The 22,201-nt window shown below is 40.3% G+C and overlaps 2 protein-coding genes and 1 long non-coding RNA gene across 15 annotated transcripts in view; all 3 read left to right on the forward strand.

Moving 5' to 3' along the window:
• Window positions 1-5,820, forward strand: part of LOC135091358 (multifunctional protein CAD-like) — a 64,436-nt gene extending 58,616 nt beyond the window's left edge. For 5 of the 8 annotated variants that reach the window (XM_063988926.1, XM_063988927.1, XM_063988930.1 and 2 more), the window contains 9 exons: window positions 471-619; window positions 1,212-1,331; window positions 1,636-1,659; window positions 2,428-2,569; window positions 2,944-3,014; window positions 3,230-3,364; window positions 3,608-3,754; window positions 4,293-4,394; window positions 4,606-5,820. In XM_063988926.1, coding sequence (XP_063844996.1) covers window positions 471-619; window positions 1,212-1,331; window positions 1,636-1,659; window positions 2,428-2,569; window positions 2,944-3,014; window positions 3,230-3,364; window positions 3,608-3,754; window positions 4,293-4,394; window positions 4,606-4,803 — 1,088 coding nt within the window. In that variant the 3' untranslated portion in view covers window positions 4,804-5,820. The remainder of the gene's footprint in view (window positions 1-470; window positions 620-1,211; window positions 1,332-1,635; window positions 1,660-2,427; window positions 2,570-2,943; window positions 3,015-3,229; window positions 3,365-3,607; window positions 3,755-4,292; window positions 4,395-4,605) is intronic. The other 3 variants (XM_063988929.1, XM_063988933.1, XM_063988934.1) reach the window with 1 other exon arrangement.
• A 1,354-nt stretch (window positions 5,821-7,174) lies between these two features.
• LOC135091363 (uncharacterized) lies at window positions 7,175-10,072 on the forward strand. Its single transcript, XR_010262479.1, has 4 exons — window positions 7,175-7,300; window positions 8,546-8,713; window positions 9,656-9,693; window positions 9,791-10,072. It is a non-coding gene; the product is annotated as an uncharacterized LOC135091363 (long non-coding RNA).
• Window positions 10,073-11,090: 1,018 nt separating this feature from the next.
• On the forward strand, window positions 11,091-22,116 carry LOC135091361 (GDP-L-fucose synthase-like). 6 transcript variants are annotated; one of them, XM_063988939.1, is made up of 8 exons: window positions 11,091-11,669; window positions 15,017-15,175; window positions 15,541-15,655; window positions 16,116-16,244; window positions 16,629-16,820; window positions 17,603-17,750; window positions 18,591-18,828; window positions 19,549-22,116. In XM_063988939.1, the coding sequence occupies exons 2-7, from the start codon at window positions 15,033-15,035 to the stop codon at window positions 18,824-18,826; spliced, it is 963 nt and encodes a 320-aa protein (XP_063845009.1). In that variant the 5' UTR covers window positions 11,091-11,669; window positions 15,017-15,032; the 3' UTR covers window positions 18,827-18,828; window positions 19,549-22,116. The 6 variants fall into 6 exon arrangements, with proteins under 6 accessions (XP_063845009.1, XP_063845011.1, XP_063845007.1 ...); XM_063988941.1 differs by having other exon boundaries at window positions 11,092-11,669; window positions 20,131-22,116; XM_063988937.1 differs by having other exon boundaries at window positions 11,093-11,669; window positions 20,099-22,116.
• The last annotated feature ends 85 nt before the right edge of the window (window positions 22,117-22,201 follow it).

Below are 22,201 nucleotides of genomic sequence, written 5' to 3' on the forward strand. Positions count from 1 at the left end.
TTGAGAAAAACAACTTGTGATTTTGAGGAAAAATGATGTTGTATCACCACAGCCTCTGTTTCAGCAGTTTTGTTTTGTGTTTACTACTTGATCTCTCAGTAATGCCACATCAGTTCCAGCTTGTTCTGTTCACTGTGGTTCTGTGAATATTACTGATAACAGTCTTTGTGCTCAGTGGGCTAGCACTCAACACAGATTTTCCCAGACCCCCTGAGCCACCACCAGCTGTGCTACATTCTGTACACAACCTCTCATTTGGTAATATGGCCACATTAGAGGGAGATTGATTTTAGTATTCCTTTTCTGAGAATGAAAATTGTCATGTGCCAGCTGATGTGACCACTAAATTGAATCAGTTTCAAGCACCATGGCAACAGCCTTCTGTGGCAATAAGGTTGTTATACTTATGGTTATGCTTGTCTTTATGTTCCGATTTTCCAACAATTATCCTTACACTCTACCTGCCACAGAAATATATGGGGAGGTGTTGCCAGAGGTGGCTGTAGCAGAGGGTGTGACTGAGTGGAAGGAGACCACCCCATCCCGCTCCCGACCCCGAGACCACTCACCTCTCCCGGCTGCTGGCGTCCTCTCCACCCAAGCTACTCATGGACTCCAGGTGAGGTACTGGGAGAGAGAAAGAGGGGTGGACACAAGGGAAGAGCAAACATTAACAAAACTTTTGATCATAAGGTTGTCGTTGATAAACTATATCATATAATTTGAAGTAAGAGATGTAGGATGGCAGAGAGAGAGAGAGAGAGAGAGAGAGAGAGAGAGAGAGAGAGAGAGAGAGAGAGAGAGAGAGAGAGAAAGAAAGAGAGGGAATCACATAACTGTGTAAGGGTACTAGAACAACCAAGTCGTATAGAAAGAGAGGGTGAAAGCATTATGTTAATTCATTCACCCTTTCCTTTCTCTGTAGCATGTCACACTTATAAATATTGTCCCTCAGTATAATAGGTTCATTCTGTTTATTTCTCCTATTCATCTTTCCTTCCTTTGATATTTATGGGATAGATTATTTTCTCCTGCTGTTTGAGAATCATTGTGTTAATATATCCTCTTCTTCCTTCCTTTGATATTTATATGACTGATTATCTTCTGCTGTTCAAGAATCCCTGTGTTAATTTCTCCCTGCTCTTTCTATTCTTGTGTCACTCACTATTGTAGCATTATGTTAATCCATCCCTTCCTTGGTGGCACTGCAGGGGCAACACTTCCTCAGTGTGGAGAACCTGAACAAGGATCAGCTGAACCATATCTTTGACCTGGCTCAGACCTTCCGTGTGTGCATCAACAAGGAGCGACCACTTGACCATGTGCTCAAGGTAAGACACAGCCACACTCAGATAGAGAGGTGAATAAGCAGGTAGATAAGCTGATAGACAGACTAGAGGCTTACACAGAGGCTAAAGTAATAACATACAGACAAAACAGATACATATAGATAGGTAGATAGATTAGACAAAGGCACAACAAATATTTAAGCAATACAGCTACTTAACTACAAGTCCTATCTTCCCTATCACATTTACTTACCCAGAAACTTTTACACACAGTCTTTCATTTAGCTAGAACTATTGCTGTACTCAGTGCACACTGCTAGTTATATTTGTCTTTCATGCTGCAAAGACTGGAATGGAGAAACTGCTGGAGGTGAGAGCATGTCATGGATCTCTCTGATACTGCAGCATGTCTAAATCGAAAGGATGATCTTGATGTTTGATGAAAGTACAGTAATACGTATAAATTCTTCGTGTTGTGCACTTTTACACATTGTTGAGAGACGCGCCACCAAGGAAATGTTAAGTTGTTATAATTTCTTAACAGTATTATTGTCACTTTCATCAGTGTTAATTAAATGTTTGTACTGAATGGTGTCACTTATTTTTTTTTAGAATCACAATATATTTTTTCAGTGTTATCATTTGTCATCATAACAGCTTTCATCATTTACATGCATGGCTGGCATAGAAAGATACAATTTCATTTGACTATAGTACTTTGTAGTGTCACAGACTCCTAAACTCTAACATCAGGTGTGCAGTTTATATATATATATATATATATATATATATATATATATATATATATATATATATATATATATATATATATATATATATATATATATATATATATATATATATATAATTATATATATGAGAGAGAGAGAGAGAGAGGGGGGGGTTGTGCATCTGTTTTCTTTGTATTGAATTAGATTTCCGCATTGTCTTTTCCTCAACTTTAGAAATGACATGTTACATAATATTAAGAATTGTATACAATATACAGTACTATTGTAGCACCATTATTCATCTTGTGTTGTTTGTGAGACTTGTGGGTTATGACTTGTCTTGTTTTAAAATCATATTGTTATTCATCACCTTCCTTCACCTGTCTGACCACACATTGCTGCTGCAGGGGAAACTGATGGCACTCATGTTCTATGAGGTGTCGACGCGCACCAACTGCTCCTTCCAGGCTGCCGTGCAGCGCCTGGGCGGCCGCACTGTCACGCTGGATTCCAACACGTCCTCCGTCAAGAAGGGAGAGAGTCTGGAGGGTAAGGACCGCCTGTGCCTTGTACTGATCAATTTTTTCCAGTTTTTATTATGTATTTCTTTTATTTTTTTACCATTTTCATTCTCCCTTATCACCTTATGCCAATCCCTGTTCTTTATTCTGACTATTTTCTTTGTCTTCCATAATAATGGCCATAATTTTTCCAACAATTTATATTTCTCCACTGTTAACTTTGTATTGTATTATTATTACTTTCTTTGTCCCCCTTACTAACTTCATCCCTCCTGTTTTTTACTCATTCATCCCTATCTTGCATTATTATTGCCATTATCTCTTGTGTTAATTTTGTCACTCATTCATCTCTTCTTATTGCATCACCTGTCCTCACACTCACCTAGCCTCCCTCACCCTCAGACTCAGTCATCATGATGTCAGGATACTCCGATGTGGTTGTCATCCGTCATCCAGAGCCGGGAGCTGTGGCTGTAAGTTGACAGTGCACAGGGGAGAGAGAGAGAGAGAGAGAGAGGACAGTACAAATTGCAGTTGATTTTGTATATTTTGCTATGATAATTTTGTTGACAGCAGAGTTACAGGAAGTTAGATAAAGAGAACATCAGTGCACACATATACTTTGAGAGAGAGAGAGAGAGAGAGAGACCAATACACACCCCTCATGCCTTTCCTGTGTGTGTTCCAGCGTGCAGCTGCTGTGAGTCGCCGGCCAGTGATCAACGCCGGGGACGGGGTTGGGGAACACCCAACTCAGGCACTGCTGGATGCATTTGCCATCAGGGAGGAGATTGGCACCGTGAATGGACTGGTGATCACTATGGTGAGTTCCTTGGGCATTAGATGTGCTGGGAGTGCTGATAGACAGTGCGAGAGACAAATATTGATTGATTGCCATAGATTGATAGTTTAATCATTATAGTTTCAGTACACACTCGTAAAAAAGTATACAACACTCTTGAATGTATATAGTAGGTATACACATATAAAACCACACAATACAAACTACAAAGTGCAAGTACAGTACAAATACAGAGCTGTAATGATTTAAGTAATGGTGTTACAGGTGGGTGACCTGAAGCACGGCCGCACCGTGCACTCCCTGGCTCGCCTCCTCACCCTCTACAACGTACAGCTGCGCTATGTGTCCCCACCCGGCCTGGGTATGCCAGACCACATCATGCAGTATGCCACAGCCCACGGCATCCACCAGGTATCCATGCAAAGGGAACACTCAGCATTTGTTATAGCGTCTTTTATGAGCACTATTCATTTGCATCTTTGATCTATTATTATGCAAACCTCATGCATCAGTGCACCTCACCATTGGCTCATTCATTGCTCATGATAAGCTTGAATTTTGTGATCAGTATTACTTTCAATATGAAAATAGAAAACCCTTTGTTCACCACCTACTCAAACTTGTTCACTTGTTCACACTACCAAGCAGCTCAGTAGTAGTGATTATGTAATGTAACAGAGGCACATAGACAAGCTTGTATAACATAAGACTCAGCTCTGCCTGACTGATGATGTTACACTTACAGCTTCCTAGGCATCATAAATTCTTGCTGTAATTCTGGTTGTAATTTATAAATTGGAAGAGATGGCCTCTGGTTAACAAAAGTCTGAAATAGGCCGTGATCATGTTTTTATCTAGGTGATTTTACCTTTATGCTGAATGGAAATGATGACTGGTAAACAATAGCGCAGGTGTTTAGGGCAGTGCTATAAGAAGTGTTTCCTTGCAGGAGGAGTTCAGCAGCCTGGAGGCAGCGCTGCCAGACACTGATGTCCTGTACATGACTCGCATCCAGAAGGAGAGATTTGGCACCCTTGAGGACTATGAGAGGGTGAGTTGTGCTTGTATCTACAAATCAGAAGTGTTGAGACTTGTCTTTGGTATTCACCACCTCATCCATGGGAGGGATTTGTCATACATTAGATAGATGCCCAGCACACGATGTCATTCAATCACTGGGGTCTTCCATGTTCACAAAACTGGAATTGTGAGCCCACCCAATGCTGCACCCTGACTGACACGTGCACTCCCTCCCTTGACAGGCCTGCGGTCACTTCATTGTCACGCCGCACCTCATGACCCGAGCCAAGCGGCGCATGATAGTGCTCCACCCGCTGCCCCGCAATCAAGAGATCTCCCCAGAGTTTGACACAGACCCACGAGCCGCTTACTTCAGGCAGGCAGAGGGCGGCATGTACGTGAGAATGGCCCTGCTGGCAATGGTGCTCGGCAAGTGTTGAGGTCACAACTGCTGCCACTGTTGTTGCTGCTGCTGCCTCGGCTTTGCAGTCGTGGTGAGATCAGTATGGGAGTGCAACACGTCTTTCACATTCAGGCTAGTGGTGTGTGGCAACTTAAGCAGATGTTCTATATCCAGAAGAAGTTAAGAATCTGTTCTTATTACATGTTTAGAGTGGTGAATTACTGAAATGCCATAAATATGAGGGTGCTGGTAGGTAGACTCCTAATGTCATGACCATGGGTATTTGCTTTGGGAAATAATGGGCTTGGTATTACAGCATATTCAGACAATAAAAGATACATCATGAATGTGACTCTAGGTTGCAGTATTTACAAAGTTTAAAAAATCTTCATGAAAATTAAATCATAACATTATTGAACAAATTCCTACACCTAACAAAAGTGAAGTATGCAACTGCAAATATTACTAACCAGTCAGTCCACAGACAAGCCAATGGCAACATGTGATCCTTGGGAGCAGTTACATAGATGCATGAAGTGCTAATGTAACTCACTGTCATTGTGCCAAATTTAATCACATTCCTGAATGCAAAACAGTCCAGCCAATCTGTCTTTAGTTTAGAGGTTTCTTCATCAGTAACTTAACACATTCCTACAAAACAGTTTAGTGCATGACAGTACCTCATCCTAATAGTACATAGGTTGTTTCACTTACATTAGAGTATATATCATTAGCAACAAGCCTCTCATCAATCCATACATTGTGCTATGTGCCTCCTGTTAGCTGGAACCAGAATGTTGTTGTTATCTTATCATCAAGTTACACATCATCCAGTCATGTTCTCTACAAACAGCCATTGTACTTAAGCCCGATAATCAAAAGCCACACCTGGCCTGCAGCAGGAGGGAGGGAGGCTGACACATGACACACACGTGCCTTGACCACCAACGCACTGCTGTGCTTGATAAAGGGTGAGGGAAAAGTAACCATCGGAAAATCCTAACATTTTTAGATAATACTGTATCTGGAGTGCCAAATAAATCCTGTAATTTGTCATTCCTTTTACTTAACCTTTCCCTGTTCTTGTGCACACCAAGACACAGCATAAGGACAGTAAGACCTCGCCTTGCAAGAGAAGCAAACATCTGCAGTAACTTGTAACAAGTATTGAGCTCTCATACATGACAATTGCATTTTCACACAGTGTTAAGCAGTGCACCCGTGTGCTGTGTGCTGCGGTGTTCAGGCTGGCCAGAATGGTTAGTTGGGAAGCAGATGCACCCATTTTTTCTTTTTTCTTTTCTTATTTATTTATTTATTTATTTTATTTTTATAGGGGTTAGGAGGCTATAAGGAGGTCATCAATAAAATAATCACAAACTCAACCATATGACAGTCAACATGTGTCACTGGAAACAGTCTGTTACATGGATGAATTTGTGAACTTATCTGTTTCCACAATTTTTCTGAAGGGTTAATATATTGATATTGTTACTGCAATATATTTGAAAATCGGCTTACATAGCTCAAGACTAACTGATAAGATGACTGAAAATATCTTAAATATAAAAAGGTGGCGAGATCATCATGAGTGCACCGGTTCACTGCCACATTGAAGAGAGGGGGGCGGGCCAGCGGGGACGTGGCTGCTGGATCAACTTAACCAGCAGCAACAACAGTATGGTGAAGGCAAGGGAAAGCTTAAAAGATTACTGCACGAACAGTAGAAGTATTTAGATTAAGAGATTCACACAAAAGATTATAGACTTTAACGAGAAGAGAAAGATATGCTTCATGTCAAAGACGCATTATAGTGTTTGATAATATCAAACACACACCTAATCTATACGCGTTGACCTCAAGTAACAAACAGTGGTAGTGGATTAGTGTAAACAAGGTGGTATCAATCAATCCTGAGACTACATCGTTCCACAGCACACCAATGGATAACTACCGAGACCTTTGACGTCACGCATGGAGCAATGAAGCAATGAAGCACGATATTTCAAGTGGCATGTCGTGGTAAGTGGTGGTGGTGGTGGTGGGGATGAGAGGGATTATCCTACACTCCAGGAGCTACAGAACATCATAAGACAAAAAATAGGTCCTAGCTATGCCACGTTTCATAGCTATGACTCGCTAGAACCGCTTCGTGAGTCACCCTCTGACGATCATTACAGATGCGTTAATGGTAAATGCGAACACACACACACACACACACACACACGGAGATGTTAAATTCGTAACTTATCTTCATGTGCTACTGAGAAAAAGAAGAGGGAGAGAGGGAAGAACCAGGGAATAATGAGAATATGGAAAACAAAAGGAGGGAATGAGAGAGGAGGAAGAGGAAACACGAAAACAGGGTAGAGACGATCAGGAGGAAACAAGTGAGCCACCACAGGAGAAAAAGGGGGAGGAGGAGGAGGAGGAGAGGAGAAAGGTGAAGTGGGTAGAGAAACCCGCGTCAGTTGTTTCTGGGACGTGGACAGGAAAGGGCACATTTGTGTGAGCGGCTCGCGTGCACTCTCCAGGTATGTGTATATCAAGGTCGAATTATATGGTTAGGCGTAATGGTGTTAATGTAGAATTAGAACTTATCGAATGCCCTTACAAGTAAATATTTGATAATTCTATCACTATTACTTTGTTAGAGAATTGGTGGTTTATGTTTTCATCAATGATATTGTTATGTCCTTATCTTTAATAATCAAATGAAAAGCAAAATTATATCTTTTGATTATGAGTTTCATTTTGGTTGTTCAGGTTTTAGAGAAGTATAGTTTGGTTTTCGAAGAGTTCTGAATCAGTCGTTTGCGAGTTATTCATTTATTTGATAGTTTCAGTTCCAAGAAAGGAATGGTGTTTATTTGTTATAGCGTTACAAGACCGAAATCTAATTATACGTGTGTGTGTGTGTGTGTGTGTGTGTGTCCTTTTGAGTTACGAAGCTTCAGAGGTTTAGGGAATGAAGCAATGAAGCAAGAGTCATCACGGTGCTGAACTATTTGACAGGATCGTTTATTTTTCATTATGTTAACCCCTCAGGATGTGTGTGTGTGTGTGTGTGTGTGTGTGTGATAGGAATCAGGACTATATTCTGAAACACCTCCATACTTCTAGTTAGTGACACGGGTTTTAGTGATAATACACGAGTTTTATTGACAATCAAATTGAGTTTTATTGACAATCTAATTGACAAGGTTTCTACATTAATAAAAGAGGAAACGCTATTGAACCTGGTTATTCATCTCTTGGTATTTGGCAATAATTGTGGTGAGAGCAGAGTTCACAGTCTGTACAGTCGTATGGAGGAAGAGAAGAAATTGCATGGAGAGTAAGTGAACAACAAAAAAGGATTAAGAGAATTAAGGATTCTCAAATTGAGACTAAAGACCATGGAGAGAAAAAAAAAAGTTATGAGTGTTTTATCTCACTCAATGCAGTATCTTAAAACCAATAGACGTAAAAAAAAAAATAAAAAATAACTACCATTAGAAGCTGTTAAGAGTGGTGAAGAATGTTTAATAATACGGAACTTAAAACACTGAAAAAATACGGAACTTAAAACATTCTTGCTCCATTATAAGAAAAATAAATTCAAATGGTAGTTGAAGACGGGTATAATTAGAACATTGATGACCTGTTGTAAAGAACTCTTTATCTCAAACAGATGGCTCAAGACTAATGTGTTTTACTTTGATACTACTGCAGGTGCGAACATATCCAGGTATCCAGTTTCTATTAGTGTGAACTGTTGAATCGTGTTGTTTTCACAGGTATGCAGGTGGAGGGGTGAGCAGGTGAGCCGCACACCTGCTCCACTATTTAGCCATTACTACTGCTATTGCTGCTGCTGCTGCTGCTGCTGGGGATGGTGATGCTGCTGCTGCTGCTGCTACTACTACTACTACTACTACTACTACTACTACTACTACTACTATTTAGTATTACTGTTTGCCACATCTACTACTCACTACTATTACTACCATTTACTACTGCAGTTACTATTACTTATGATGCTGCTTCTGCACTCTTGGTTATTATAGAATTAGGATAACTCAAGTACTGAATTGTGCACCAGGGTCACTGAATAAGGATTCTCACTTCACATGAGTTGCTCAGGTTATTTTAGGGCTGCAGTCACTGGCTAAGTATGAATAGGTATGACAAAACTGAAGTGACTAAATTATAACCTTTCATTTTTTTTTTTTTTTTTTTAGTAAAAACCACATTTTTTAAAAATAGCCCTAGCTAATAAAATTCCATATCCTCTTTTTTATTTTTCCTTCTCACGTCTCATTGCTACGTCTTTTCTTCCCATGCATTTGTTCCTGTCCTCAATTTCTCATTGCATACAAATCTTTTTCTCCTCTCCCAACCAAATTGTCCATTTTCTTGATGGTCATAGGGATCAAAGTCCTAATACAGAGTTAAATTATGAGGTGAAATTCTGAGACAAATCCCATCTTTCCAGTCAAGCAACAAACTAGCAGTGCCGTGTTGGTGGGATTAGCATGTTGGCCAGGAACTAGTGGATGCCAAGGGTGGTGTGTGAGGCTTTAGTCTAGGCTGTGTGTGCAGGATTCAGTTCTTGGTGTTAAACCTTCCTTGCAGATTAATATGATGTTACAAGCACATCTATAAATTTATGAAGAATAAGCTAATATCTAAGATCTCAGTACCTCTTGAAATAAGAGAGAAATAGTGGGATATGGAAGCCTTGCCAAGCTGATATGAAATGAGAGAAATGGTGGGATATGGAAGCCTTCAAGAGAGAAATAGTGGGATATGGAAGCCTTGCCAAGCTGGTATGAAATGAGAGAAATGGTGGGATATGGAAGCCTTGCCAAGCTGATAGTCATAATAATCTCTCATCCCCATTCCAGACTGACAAGCTTCCTTCATAACAGTGCAGGATTCTCAGGTTTGTTTCATAAAATAAGTACTATAAATATTAAATTGATATTGTCAAATATTACTGTATCCTATGAGGTGGTCTGTTCTTTATAACTTGCTTACAGGTCCTGCGACTCCTGGGGAAGTCCTGCCAGCCTTGCATGTATCCCCACATCAATCAAAGGAGGGAAAAAATTTGTCAGTGCTGAGGAGGAAGGAAGAAGCTGAGGAGGAAGGAAGAAAAGACCGCATTCTCATGTCATCCCATTGACTTTGTATTCAGGTTTATTCTAAGCAACAAGTGTGTAAGACTCGGTGTTGGCTGGCTGGTGCTGGTACATGAGCTGCTGTGTGTTCCAAGTCCTCCGGACTCCTCAACTATGATCATTATTTTTTATTTATTTATTTTTTTTAATAAATTTTTCTCCTGATGGATGTGCTTTGTGTTTCTCCGGAGAGTCTTTTGAGTAGTGTCTTAAAGAGAATAAACAACAATGCTGTGACCAATAAGCAATTTAGTTGACCATTTGGTGACATAATGACTGGTCTGAGGTCTGACCAAACTTAATGTGTTGTTAAATGACTGCTGGTCCAACTAAACTTTAATATAATAGGCATAATTAAAGGCACAACAGGGCAGATTAATATTTATTATAATAAACAGGACATATATATATATTTAATATATATCATTAATCAAATCACAGAACATTGTATTTTATATATAAATATATTAATTAAAATCACAGGGTAGATTCTATTTATAATCATATTAATTAAAACCCCCCTTAATATAATTACAATTAAAATCTCCCTTATTATAATTATAATTAGAATCCCCCTTCCCCCCCTCCCTCACATGTAAGTCACTTCTGAGTGATTTCTCTCACTTCCCTCTGCACTCAACTCACTCTGCACTCTTCCTTCTACACCTCTCTCATCCACCCTTCTACCTTATTTCCTCCCCTCCCTCTGCACTCCACCACCTGTCTCCTTTGGTTGCTGTTTCTCATTTCCCCCCTGAATACATATATGAAAAGGTTGGAAGCATTATATATATATATATATATATATATATATATATATATATATATATATATATATATATATATATATATATATATATATATATATATATATATATATATATATATATATATAATTTGATTTATTTATTTTAGTGACAATATTCCAACCACAATCCCTCACACTATGACGTTTTCTTCCATTTTTTTCTTCATATATCTTGCCTACAGAGAGAGAGAGAGAGAGAGGGGTTTGCATTTCCTTAGATAACACACACACACACACGATGCCCAATATAGTAACACTGCAACAGAAATGCATGACTGGTGGCAATTCTTACCAGCAGGCCGAGGGCCAAGCCAGCCCGGGACCCAAATTCTCCACGAGTGTCATTTACTGACCCATGTTGCTTGGAATCATACTGCTGCTCCTCCAAACCTCCACACTGAGCCTCCATATGCACCATACACAATACACACAGCCTTGTATCAATGCACATCTAATCAAAATGTATTGATAAATCTGATAACGAAAAGTAAACACTGACCCCAAGCTGCGCTCCTATGAAGTTTGGATGAAGCTTACAAATCAGCGTTAACTCACTTGACAATATACTGTAGAACCTGATACAAGGCTCTGGTGTACATTTCGTCTTGCTCCAGTGATACAGGCAGCAGAGGTCACAAGAATATCGGAAGAGAGGGAACAGGTCACAGGAGGAAGAATAGAAGGAACAGGCAACTGACAACAGGTCACAGGAGGAGGAAGAGGAGCAGACGCAGCAGAGCGGCCGGCAAGCGTGAGCATGACAGCCACGTAGACACCTGTGAGCACCTGTATTTGAACACTGAACACCTGACTGTACTCGGCGTGTGTACCCAACGCAGCCTGGTGGTGGTGGTGGTGGTGCGGCAAGGTAATTACAATACCAGGGTGCCAGCTCAATACAGCCCTCTCTTCACCCCGGCCTGCAGCTAGGTAAGGGGTGTCTGTGTGTTTGTTTCACCTGCTTGGCTACCCTGTTTGTTCGGCTAGTCTAAAGGAAATTGCTTGAAACACTGGGGTACCTCGGATCTGCAGGTAAATTACAGCGCTTCATTGAAATTAATGCTAGTTATAGATTTAGTAGAGTGAGAGTGAGCTGTGTACATTTACTTGCTTGCCTTGTGCAGAACCAGTGGATACAAGCTGGGTGTGTTAGTGGTTTGCACTGATAGCATAATATTGAATATAAGCGTTTTTATCAGAGGGTTAGATTAGGTTTATATTAATACGGTTCTTTAATTTCATTGTTAATCTCATTAAGTACATAATGAAAAAAAAATTTGCTCGTAAATAAATTGTGATTGTCTTATAATTAGTAGGCTAAGGTTACTTCCATTATAGCCGTGATAAAAAAAAAAAAGGAAAAAAAATCTGTGTGTGTGTGTGTGTGAGAGATCGGTCTTCCTACCACGGCCTGTGTTCACCACCACGCCCTCCCTGACGCTCCTGCTGTATAATTATGCAGTGTCTGATGCTAGTGAGTTTGGAGAACCGAGCTGGTGAAGATTTCGACTGTAAATTAATTTTCCACAAAGACTGGGCCATCGTTCCTAAAAAAAAAATGGTAGAATATGAATAAATAATAAATAAATAAATATATATATATAAATAAATAACATTTTTGGGGAGTTGGTCAGGGGCGAATACATCTCGTCTTATGTTTTTTTTTTTTATGTAGGAAGGACACTGGCCAAGGGCAACAAAAATCCAATAAAAAAAATATGCCCACTGAAATGCCAGTCCCATAAAAGGGTCAAAGCAGTGGTCAAAAATTGATGAATAAGTGTCTTGAAACCTCCCTCTTGAAGGAATTCAAGTCATAGGAAGGTGGAAATACAGAAGCAGGCAGGGAGTTCCAGAGTTTACCAGAGAAAGGGATGAATGATTGAGAATACTGGTTAACTCTTGCATTAAAGAGGTGGACAGAATAGGGGTGAAAGAAAGAAGAAAGTCTTGTGCAGCGAGGCCGCGGAAGGAGGGGAGGCATGCAGTTAGCAAGATCAGAAGAGCAGTTAGCATGAAAATAGCGGTAGAAGACAGCTAGATATGCAACATTGCGTTGGTGAGAGAGAGGCTGAAGACAATCAGTTAGAGGAGAGGAGTTGATGAGACGAAAAGCTTTCGATTCCACCCTGTCTAGAAGAGCAGTATGAGTGGAACCCTCCCAGACATGTGAAGCATACCCCATACATGGACGGATGAGGCCCTTGTACAGAGTTAGCAGCAGGGGGGGGAGGTGAGAAAAAATGGCGGAGACGTCTCAGAACACCTAACTTCATAGAAGCTGTTTTAGCTAGAGATGAGATGTGAAGTTTCTAGTTCAGATTATAAGAAAAGGTCAGACCGAGGATGTTCAGTGTAGAAGAGGGGGACAGTTGAGTGTCATTGAAGAAGAGGGGATAGTTGTCTGGAAGGTTGTGTCGAGTTGATAGATGGAGGAATTGAGTTTTTGAGGCATTGAACAATACCAAGTTTGCTCTGCCCCAATCAGAAATTTTAGAAAGATCAGAAGTCAAGCGTTCTGTAATAATGAACATGTAAAACCTATCAGAGGTCTGTTGTCATTACTTACACGCAACGTTTTCGAAATAATTATAATAGCATAAACTAATTAGTTCGGCATACACACTCAGCTGTCTTTCACCATTGTTTTAAGTAGTAGTATTGATAGTTCGCTTGTTATATTTAAAACTACCTCACACTCATAATTTAAATTTACCTCACACTCCCTCTCTCAAATCTGTGACACTCCCTCTGCAACAACAACAACAACAACTACTACTACTATTACTACTACTAAAATACGTGTTGCCGTATCTCCTCTGTGGGAGCGTCCCAGGCCCCATTTTTTTCTTACTCGTAATACCATCTACGTAATGAAGTTGTAAGGCTACAGTTGCTCCTTGTTGCAGCGGGACTGAGGCAGTTGATAGGTTTGGTTTTGTACTTTTCAATATTATTTTCCGAACATCCCCCCGCACCCCAAATTGCTGGCATCCAAATGGTAGTGTCTATCCAAGTTTTTCGATAATGAAACTGGTCGGGCAGCAGACGGTGTTATTGATGACACCTGTACCGTCGTAGTATTTTGAAGTTGTAATTCTTATGAATGGTCAAAATCCATTTAGTGTGTTCATGCTGCATGAAAGCCTGAGGTGAAATTTTCTAACGTTCTCTGCACATGCGGAGATCGTCTTTGGCTACAGTTATAGTTCTGCGTTAGATCTGAAGTGTGATTACTTAACTAATATATTGTAGCCAGGGGACGATACTCCCAACGCTGGTGTAGGTGCAGAAATACTGTGGGAACAATGCAGGCTCTTACATATATTATCTTACCATCGCGATTATGGAGCTCGTTAGACATTCAGTTAAAATGGCTTTGGTGTCATTCGTCTTGAAAAATATAGTCACTTACACATGCTCCGACAGCGTTCGTCTTGCCAAATGCAGTACATTCGAGAGGCTGCATCATTACGTTCTCCAGCTATATGCCATGGTGGAAATAATGAAACAGGCCGGTGATTTCAGCCGCACCAAGTCAGTCTAATTCCAAATGTCTTGGCGCGGGGAATGTGAACACTACATTGTGTACACTGGGTACAGTGTGTATCTTGCTTTATCTGGAATAGCTCGTAACTGCCACGCAATCGCGCTCCCCGACGGGGAGTCAGACTGCGGCCTTTTCAGTTGGGTTGCGCGCGGCGCAGTTCGCCAGTAGTTGATGTTTTCCTTTTCTTTCTTTACGTAACATTTTTTTTTTTTCTTTTGGCACAACATAGTAATTTAAGTATCCTCCTAAAAAACGTCAGCAGTGTCGTAAGCCACACTGGCCCTCCTGCATCACCATAGCAATTGTGAGCGCGCGGCGCGGCACATACTGCATCAACGCAACCCACGGACTTCGGCGCGAGTCACAACCCCATTGGTAGATGCGACTCACCATAACATTTTCCTAACTGCCACGTTACAGTTACAATCCTTTAATAGGGAAAGAGAGGGAGGACTTCACTCTAATCACTTTATTGCTTTGTAGCAGTGGAAGACATTTCAAAACTGAATCTAGCAAACTATATATCACTCCCAAGCTTGAGGAGTTTGCTTCCTCTGGATCCCTCCATGGACCCTAACCTATATGTAATTTTGATAACCAGAAAATATGCCATAGTGCCAGGGCGTGGGGATTTGTCATGTGTGACCATTTTTTTTTTTTTCACTAACTGTAGTGGACATTCTCTAATCTCCCTTGATGTGCAGTATATTAAGTCTTGTGTCCACAGGTGTCAGTGTGAAGCCATGAGTGAGGAAGGCAAGGAGATGGTGGTGATGGTGACGGGTGGCTCTGGCCTGGTGGGCAATGCCATCAGAATAATGGTGGAAAAGGACCAGCGGCCGGGAGAGAAGTGGATATTTCTCAGCTCCAAGGATGCCAATCTTATGTTTGTATCTGCTGATTCTGTATTTCTTTATCCAATGTTATTTGATTTGACATTTGTATTAGCTATTCTTTGAAAATTATGCAGTATGTTAGTTAGTTTTGAATAATGACTACTTTTAATTATTAATTACGTATGCATTTGTCAAGGTAGTATGCACTGATTGAGGATTTTGAAGTCGGTGCCATAAAGAAAGAAAGACCAGCAAAATTGAAATAGTAGTGTTAAGTTTACCAATAACTTTTTCCATCACCACCACCACCATCACACATATTAACTCTGCCACATCATCACTCCCACCACTAGTATTTTATGTGTAATGACCATCAGCACACGGCCACAAGTAAGGATATCCTCTCACCCTGCAGGAGCATGGACGAGACAAAGGCTGTCTTTGAGAAACATCACCCAACACACGTCATACACTTGGCTGCCATGGTTGGTGGTTTGTTTCGCAACATGAAGTACAACTGTGACTTCTGGGTGAGTCACCTTTCCCAGCTTTCTTCTGTCTCCTTTCTGTCCTTCATTTCTTTCTGTCTTATGCTTTTCTTGCTGTCATTACTTTCTTTTGTTTTGACTGAGTTCTGGGCGAGTAACCTTTCCCATCTTTCTTCTGTCTCCTTTCTGTCCTTCATTTCCTTGTCTTCTATCATTCATGTTGTCTTTACTTTCTTTTGTTCCCTGTTCCTCCTTATTTAGTACTGTCATCACTCTTCAGATACAGCAAGTTTGTAGCAACCTTAAGGATAGTTTTTGTTCATCACATCCAAAGATTATACACAGCCAGTTGGCTTGTCAATATTCCAATGATGAAGCAATTCCAAATTCTTTCTCTTCCCTTTCCAGCAGTACTTATTTTTGTTAAATACCTAATGTTTTGTGAGGTACTTTTTGACCTTGTATGAAAGTGCACCTCTAAGTGTGTCACTTTCCCCTGCAGCGCAACAACATGCAAATCAACACTAATGTGTTGGAGGTGAGCCACCAGATGGGTGTGAAGAAAGTGATTTCTTGCCTCTCCACCTGTATCTTCCCAGACAAGACCACTTATCCCATTGATGAGACTATGGTAAGTGTCCCTCTCCTTTCTCTGCAAATTTTGTGCCCTTGGACAATGTCCTTTACACATAAAGTCATTTACTAAAGTATTTACTAAATATGTACATGTAGTCTAAGATTATTTCATGATGTATTATGCTCACTTTACTGTAACAGTTTGTACATTTGTTAGTTTGTGGATTGTGCACTGATCAGAAAGCTCAAGCTTTGCTCATGGAAGGTAGAAATATTGCAGACTATGAAAACAGAGACATCCATAATGCTTCTTCCTGTTTGAGCGTTGTTACCCTTGACTTTTAAGAGTGAAAGTTTTTAAAGAGCTTTCACAAAACCCTTTCTTCCATAGAACAGTCAGCCACTCAGCCATCACAACATCTGCTCTTTCCCTCCTCAGGTCCACAATGGGCCTCCTCATTCTTCCAACTATGGGTACAGCATGGCCAAGCGGATGATTGACGTCATGAATCGGGTGTACCATGAGCAGTATGGGTGCAAGTTCACCTCGGTTATCCCCACCAACATTTACGGCCCCTATGACAACTACAATGTGGAGGATGGGCATGTGCTCACTGGCCTCATCCACAAGGTTGGTGGTTGGTGCTTTGTGTGTTTGTTCTCATTGTCTTCAATGTCACAGTTTAGTGTGTGGTCAGTTTGTTTCATAAATAATGTGTCAGCTTTCATCAGTGCACTAAGGAGTGTGCCATACATTCATCCACATTCATCTCATCTCTTCCATGCATTCATTATCTGTTCCTCGTCATTTTTGCTTCCATTACAAGTGTTGTCCTCAGATAGCAATTATTTTTTTGTGGATAACTGATTAGATCAGACAATTTTTCATGCATCCATTTATATCTCACCACTACCACATCCTCAATACATTGTTTCCACTGTAAGTATTTACCTCTAATAAGAATTGTTATTTATTTATTTATTTATTTATTTTATGAAATATTGAATCCTCCCTCATTAGTTCATTAAACACATCTTGTAAGCCTTGCCATCATGACAGTTGTCTCCTTAATGTTGTGTTTCTATTGCAAATATTTACCCAAGATAGCTATTATTATTTTATCCAGATCGAAAATGAACCCTAAAAAGCCATCATCATGCATCAATATGTCTTATTTCTGAGGAAAGAAAATGCTGCTTTTGTGTAAGTATTTATGTGAGCCAATGTCTCATATCTGATAAATTTTCTGGCCACCCATTATCTTGTTTGCCCACTGCTTTGTTCTTTGATTTGTTCACCCATAGCTGTGTTCTTTTCTGCTTTGTTCACCCATTGGTGTGTTCATGTATTGTGTTAGTGTATTACTGTGTTCCCCTCATTGCTGTGTTTCTTCATTGTGCTGCCTTCTGCAGGTTTACTTGGCCAAGAAGAATGGCACTCCCTTCACAGTGTGGGGCACTGGCAAGCCCCGCCGCCAGTTCATCTACTCCCTTGACTTGGCCCGGCTCATGATCTGGGTCACCAGGGAGTATGAGGAGATCTCTCCCATCATCCTGTCTGGTATGTCAAGCCAGAGTAATGAAGGTTGAATTTTTTTTTGTTTTAAATTGCTATCTTTTCCTATTATAGTCTATTCACTGGAAGCTGAACCAAGTGAGCTGCAGGAGTGTACTCATGTTTGTAAGCAGAGCACTGATTGGCTACTGCCATGTATTCACAAAGACTGTTTTCAATGTGTTTGACTTTGATTTCTGCATTATTCTGAATTATAATGCAATAGTAATCACAGCATTCAAGGCTGTCATGAAAAATAAAGGGTTAACAAAGAGAATTCACCATTGGATGCAAAGGCAGTATGTATTGCCACCACGTGTATCAAATTAGGCAACTCTACAACCACACCCTTGCCATGTCTGCAAACACTGTTTCTACTTTATTTTTAATTGAATAGTATAATTAATAGTAGTCACCAGTAAAGTAATAATAATGGCAATAAACTGAAGGGATAGAGGTGGTGGAGGTGTGATGGCTCCGCTGCCTGGCTCTCACGTACTTGACAGCAACGTCAGCCTTGCATCAACCAATATGTTTTCCTTATTAATCCCTTATTTTCATGGTGGACCTAAATGTGTGCGATTATTAATACCTTTTAGTATATATGAAATATGATGAAACACTCAAATTGTATCATTAGTATAAAACATAGGTAGTAAGAGCAATAAAAGTCATGAATTATTAATATATGGCAGCAGTTAGCCATCTCTCAGTTTACAAATGTAGACTCTTGCAGCTTGATAAGTTCAGCATCAGTTTAGTTGCAAATGGTGGTATGGAATTATGCAACATTATCACACAGCCCATGTGTAATGAAGCCTTTTTTTTTTCTGTACTGTACTGTAGTTGATGAGGAGGATGAGGTGTCCATCAAGGAACTGGCTGAGATGGTAGTGGAGGAGATGGACTTCAAGGGTGAGGTGACTTATGACACCTCCAAGGCTGACGGACAATTCAAGAAGACTGCCAGTAATACTAAGCTACGATCATACCTGCCAGACTTCAAATTCACTCCTATCAGGCAGGGGATCAAGGAGACAGTGGAATGGTTCACTGCAAATTATGAGACGGCAAGGAAATAGAGGTGAGAGTGTGTGTGTGTGTGTGTTTTTAGAATGGGATGTTGAGGTATGTAATGGGGACTACACTGTTAAGTTGATGCAGTTTGAGAGAAGCACATGTTTATCCAGTTTCCTTATGAAATTTGCACTACCTCTGTCTCTAAACCACCCCTATTGGTTCTATTTTTGGGAAACAATTTCTTTATATCACTGAAACATTCTCTTAAATTTATATTCATGCCTAATACAGTCTCCACTTAGGGATTGCTTTCTTCATTGTTATACAAAGCAAGATATTTAGGGCTAAGGTATGGATGTTATGTGGTATTTGTGTGTGAGGGTGTGGTTGTGATGCCTGTATGTGTTATGGAGAATATAAAGGTCTACAAAGTCTGTGTGTGTGTGTGTGTGTGTGTGCTAAAGTGTGAAAAATGTGATGGTTTTGTTAGGAATTTGATTATGAGAGAAAAACTTGTACAATATCTAATTATGCAGTAATCTTTGTGCCTTCGCTAGTTATTATTGTACTCTAGTAAACATCTTCAAAATATTGATTAAGTATTTATTCTTTATTAGCAAATTGAGTATGAGATTTTGGTTGAAAACTTGCCTGATACAGTTTGCTCTAAGAGTTTGTTGAATGGAAGCTTGCACCTGGAGTCTAGGAATATATATTGAAGGCATGACAAATATGTACTGAAAAGCTTTTGCCAGGAATTGAACCTCTTTCACAACACTCATAGAAACACAAGTCCACCACTTTACCAGCTGGGCCATAAGACATCACTAAGGCCTGAATGGTCTTTGGGCATCCTTGACTGTCCAGGCACTACACTGAGGCATCAGACCATCAAAATGTGGTGTTTCTTACTGTGTGTACTTCATACTGCCGAAGTACATGATAGAAAGGGAAATCTCAGCTCTCATGTTGAATCTAGCATTCAAGGAAGCTGTATGGCTGCATATGTACATCACCTTGCATTGCCATTGTATTTGCTAACATGTATGGAAGTGCATAAATGAACAGAACTTTATAGACATTGTTGATTGTTAGGACTGTGTGTCTGGCTCCACATCTTGCCTACATTACATTAGTCATCCTCCTAATGGATAACTACTAAGAAAAGAACATGTGATCATAGAACATTTTTGTTATGTAATATATCTGTTCAGTACGTTACCAGATTTTTGCAGTTTCCTCTTGGGATCTGCTATACAAGAGAGACCAAATAACAAGCAGGATTTTACCATGTGTGAGGCACAGATAATATCCCAGCCCCCTGATATCCACAGGCTCACCTTCCTCCATGACACTACACCAACAGATGATTCTCACCACTACAAGTATTGTGTTTGTGTGCCACGGTGGATCATCTGGCAGACTGGTCCACCACCATCACCACCACCACCACCACCACCACCACCACCAACTCCACAGACATCACCATAACCAACATTACTACTTCTACTACTACCATGAACACCACCACCACCACTTGTACTCCCACCAGTGACTCAAAGACTAACCTGATGAGGGAGGTGTGGGAGCTGGCACAGGGATGAGGCATTAGTCTTACCAGGGCCTTGAGTGGCACACAGAACTGAGAAGCATGACACTGTGTTGTTGTTTTCTGAGTGGTGGAAAGGAGTGGCAGCACATCATGGGAGGAGTGTGGTGCCTGTGGGATGGAAGCAAGGCAGTGTGACTCAATGGTTTTATTTGGTTTTGGATTTAGTCTTCCAAGTAGTCACTGTTTACTGTATGTTTATCTTGAATTAGGGATCAATACAGGTCAGTTTTTCAATTATCAAGTACTGTAGTATGGAAAGCTGAAATGAATGGACAGAAACAATTGAAGCAAGGGATTTGTGCTACGGTCACACTCTTGTGAGTGTTTTAAGATGTAGATATCAGAATAAATATAAATGAGTGCTTTATGGATGGCTGTGATGTTGGTGGTTGTGTCTCATGCATGTAGAGAAAGTGGAGGCTAAATTTTGGAATATCAATATTATCTCCTAGGTTGCTGTCCATTCATCTGTTACAATGCCTGTTCTTGGAATTCTGCATAGAAATTAGTGTAGCAGGAGTCTGCACTTAATTCTCTCCATATACTTCATCATTATATTCTCCAGTCTTATCTTCTCATAGTTTTCTATCTTAAGTATTCTATTGCCATCCTCCCACTCTTATAATATAAAAGCGCCTCCCTTACTTGTGTTTTCATTACCTCACCTGCATTTCTTTTCACATGATTGAACCACCATAGGATGATGCATCACTACCCCTGCACTCTTCATTGATTCCTGTTTGCTAATCATGACAAACCTTATCTAATTTGTTATTAACCACTCAATTCATACTACAGGCATCTTGCAGATAAATGATTTCCACTGTTTGTAACCTATACCTTTGACTTTTGTTTTAAATCCATAAAAAATTATCCCAGCTAGGAAGATTGCACTTGTTTATTGAGTGACTCACAGCATGTCATATGCTTGTTTTTTGCTGCACACTAATGTTTTACCTGCTGCAGTGAGAACGCCATGATTTCATCACTGTATGAGTATACTTGTAATTTGTGTATTATATATAATCTGTGATTTTACCCAATTCCTTAGTTACTCATGGGAAGGAGTTTGTGTGTCCTTCCTCATCTCTGCTTTGGTTCTTATCACTCTTCCCCTCTAGGATTTTCACATATTATTGCTGTTTTCATTGAAGAAAATGGAATTTCATACCTCTCCATATATGACATCTTTTGTATGGTGCTGTACTGGGAACCCACCCACACAGCCTTTTCCTGTTCCCTATGGTAGGGATACACAGGTGCAGCACTGATTTGATTTTTAAGGAGAGGTGGATTTCAGTGGATGTGGTGGTCAGCATTCAGAGCTGCCTGGCTGGTATGGTCGTCTTGTATATCTCCATAATGTTTCCACTTGATATAAAATAAATCTCTTGTTTGTGTAGGCAAGTCTGAGGCTGTTGTGGGCAGTGGAGAAATCCAAACAGCCCTGCTTATGGTCGGCTTGGGTGTGAGTTGACAGTTGGTGTGAAAACTGTTGGCTTTGGTTTTGGGGCATTCAGGTGTCTTATCCCAGCCAGCCATTGCTTGTTGCTAAAGCAATCACAGAATGAATGTCTGTTATCTAGATCATTCTGTGGTCACAATTGCCCTGCTATCTTTACATCCTGTTCTTCTATGAGCTGTCTGACTGCTGCCCTGTGGAGAATTTTCATGGCCATTCCATCAGGGGAAAGGAATTCTTGGAAACAGACATCTGATTTAAAATAAAATTCTAAAATATATAATTGTTTTCTTCAGTTTAATCCCTACTTCTGTATAAAGTTATGATCTCTAATCCACAAATATGAGAGTTGCACTGTCCTGT

This window comes from Scylla paramamosain, chromosome 37 (assembly GCF_035594125.1).
Source record: "Scylla paramamosain isolate STU-SP2022 chromosome 37, ASM3559412v1, whole genome shotgun sequence".
NCBI classification, from domain to species: Eukaryota; Metazoa; Arthropoda; class Malacostraca; order Decapoda; family Portunidae; genus Scylla; species Scylla paramamosain.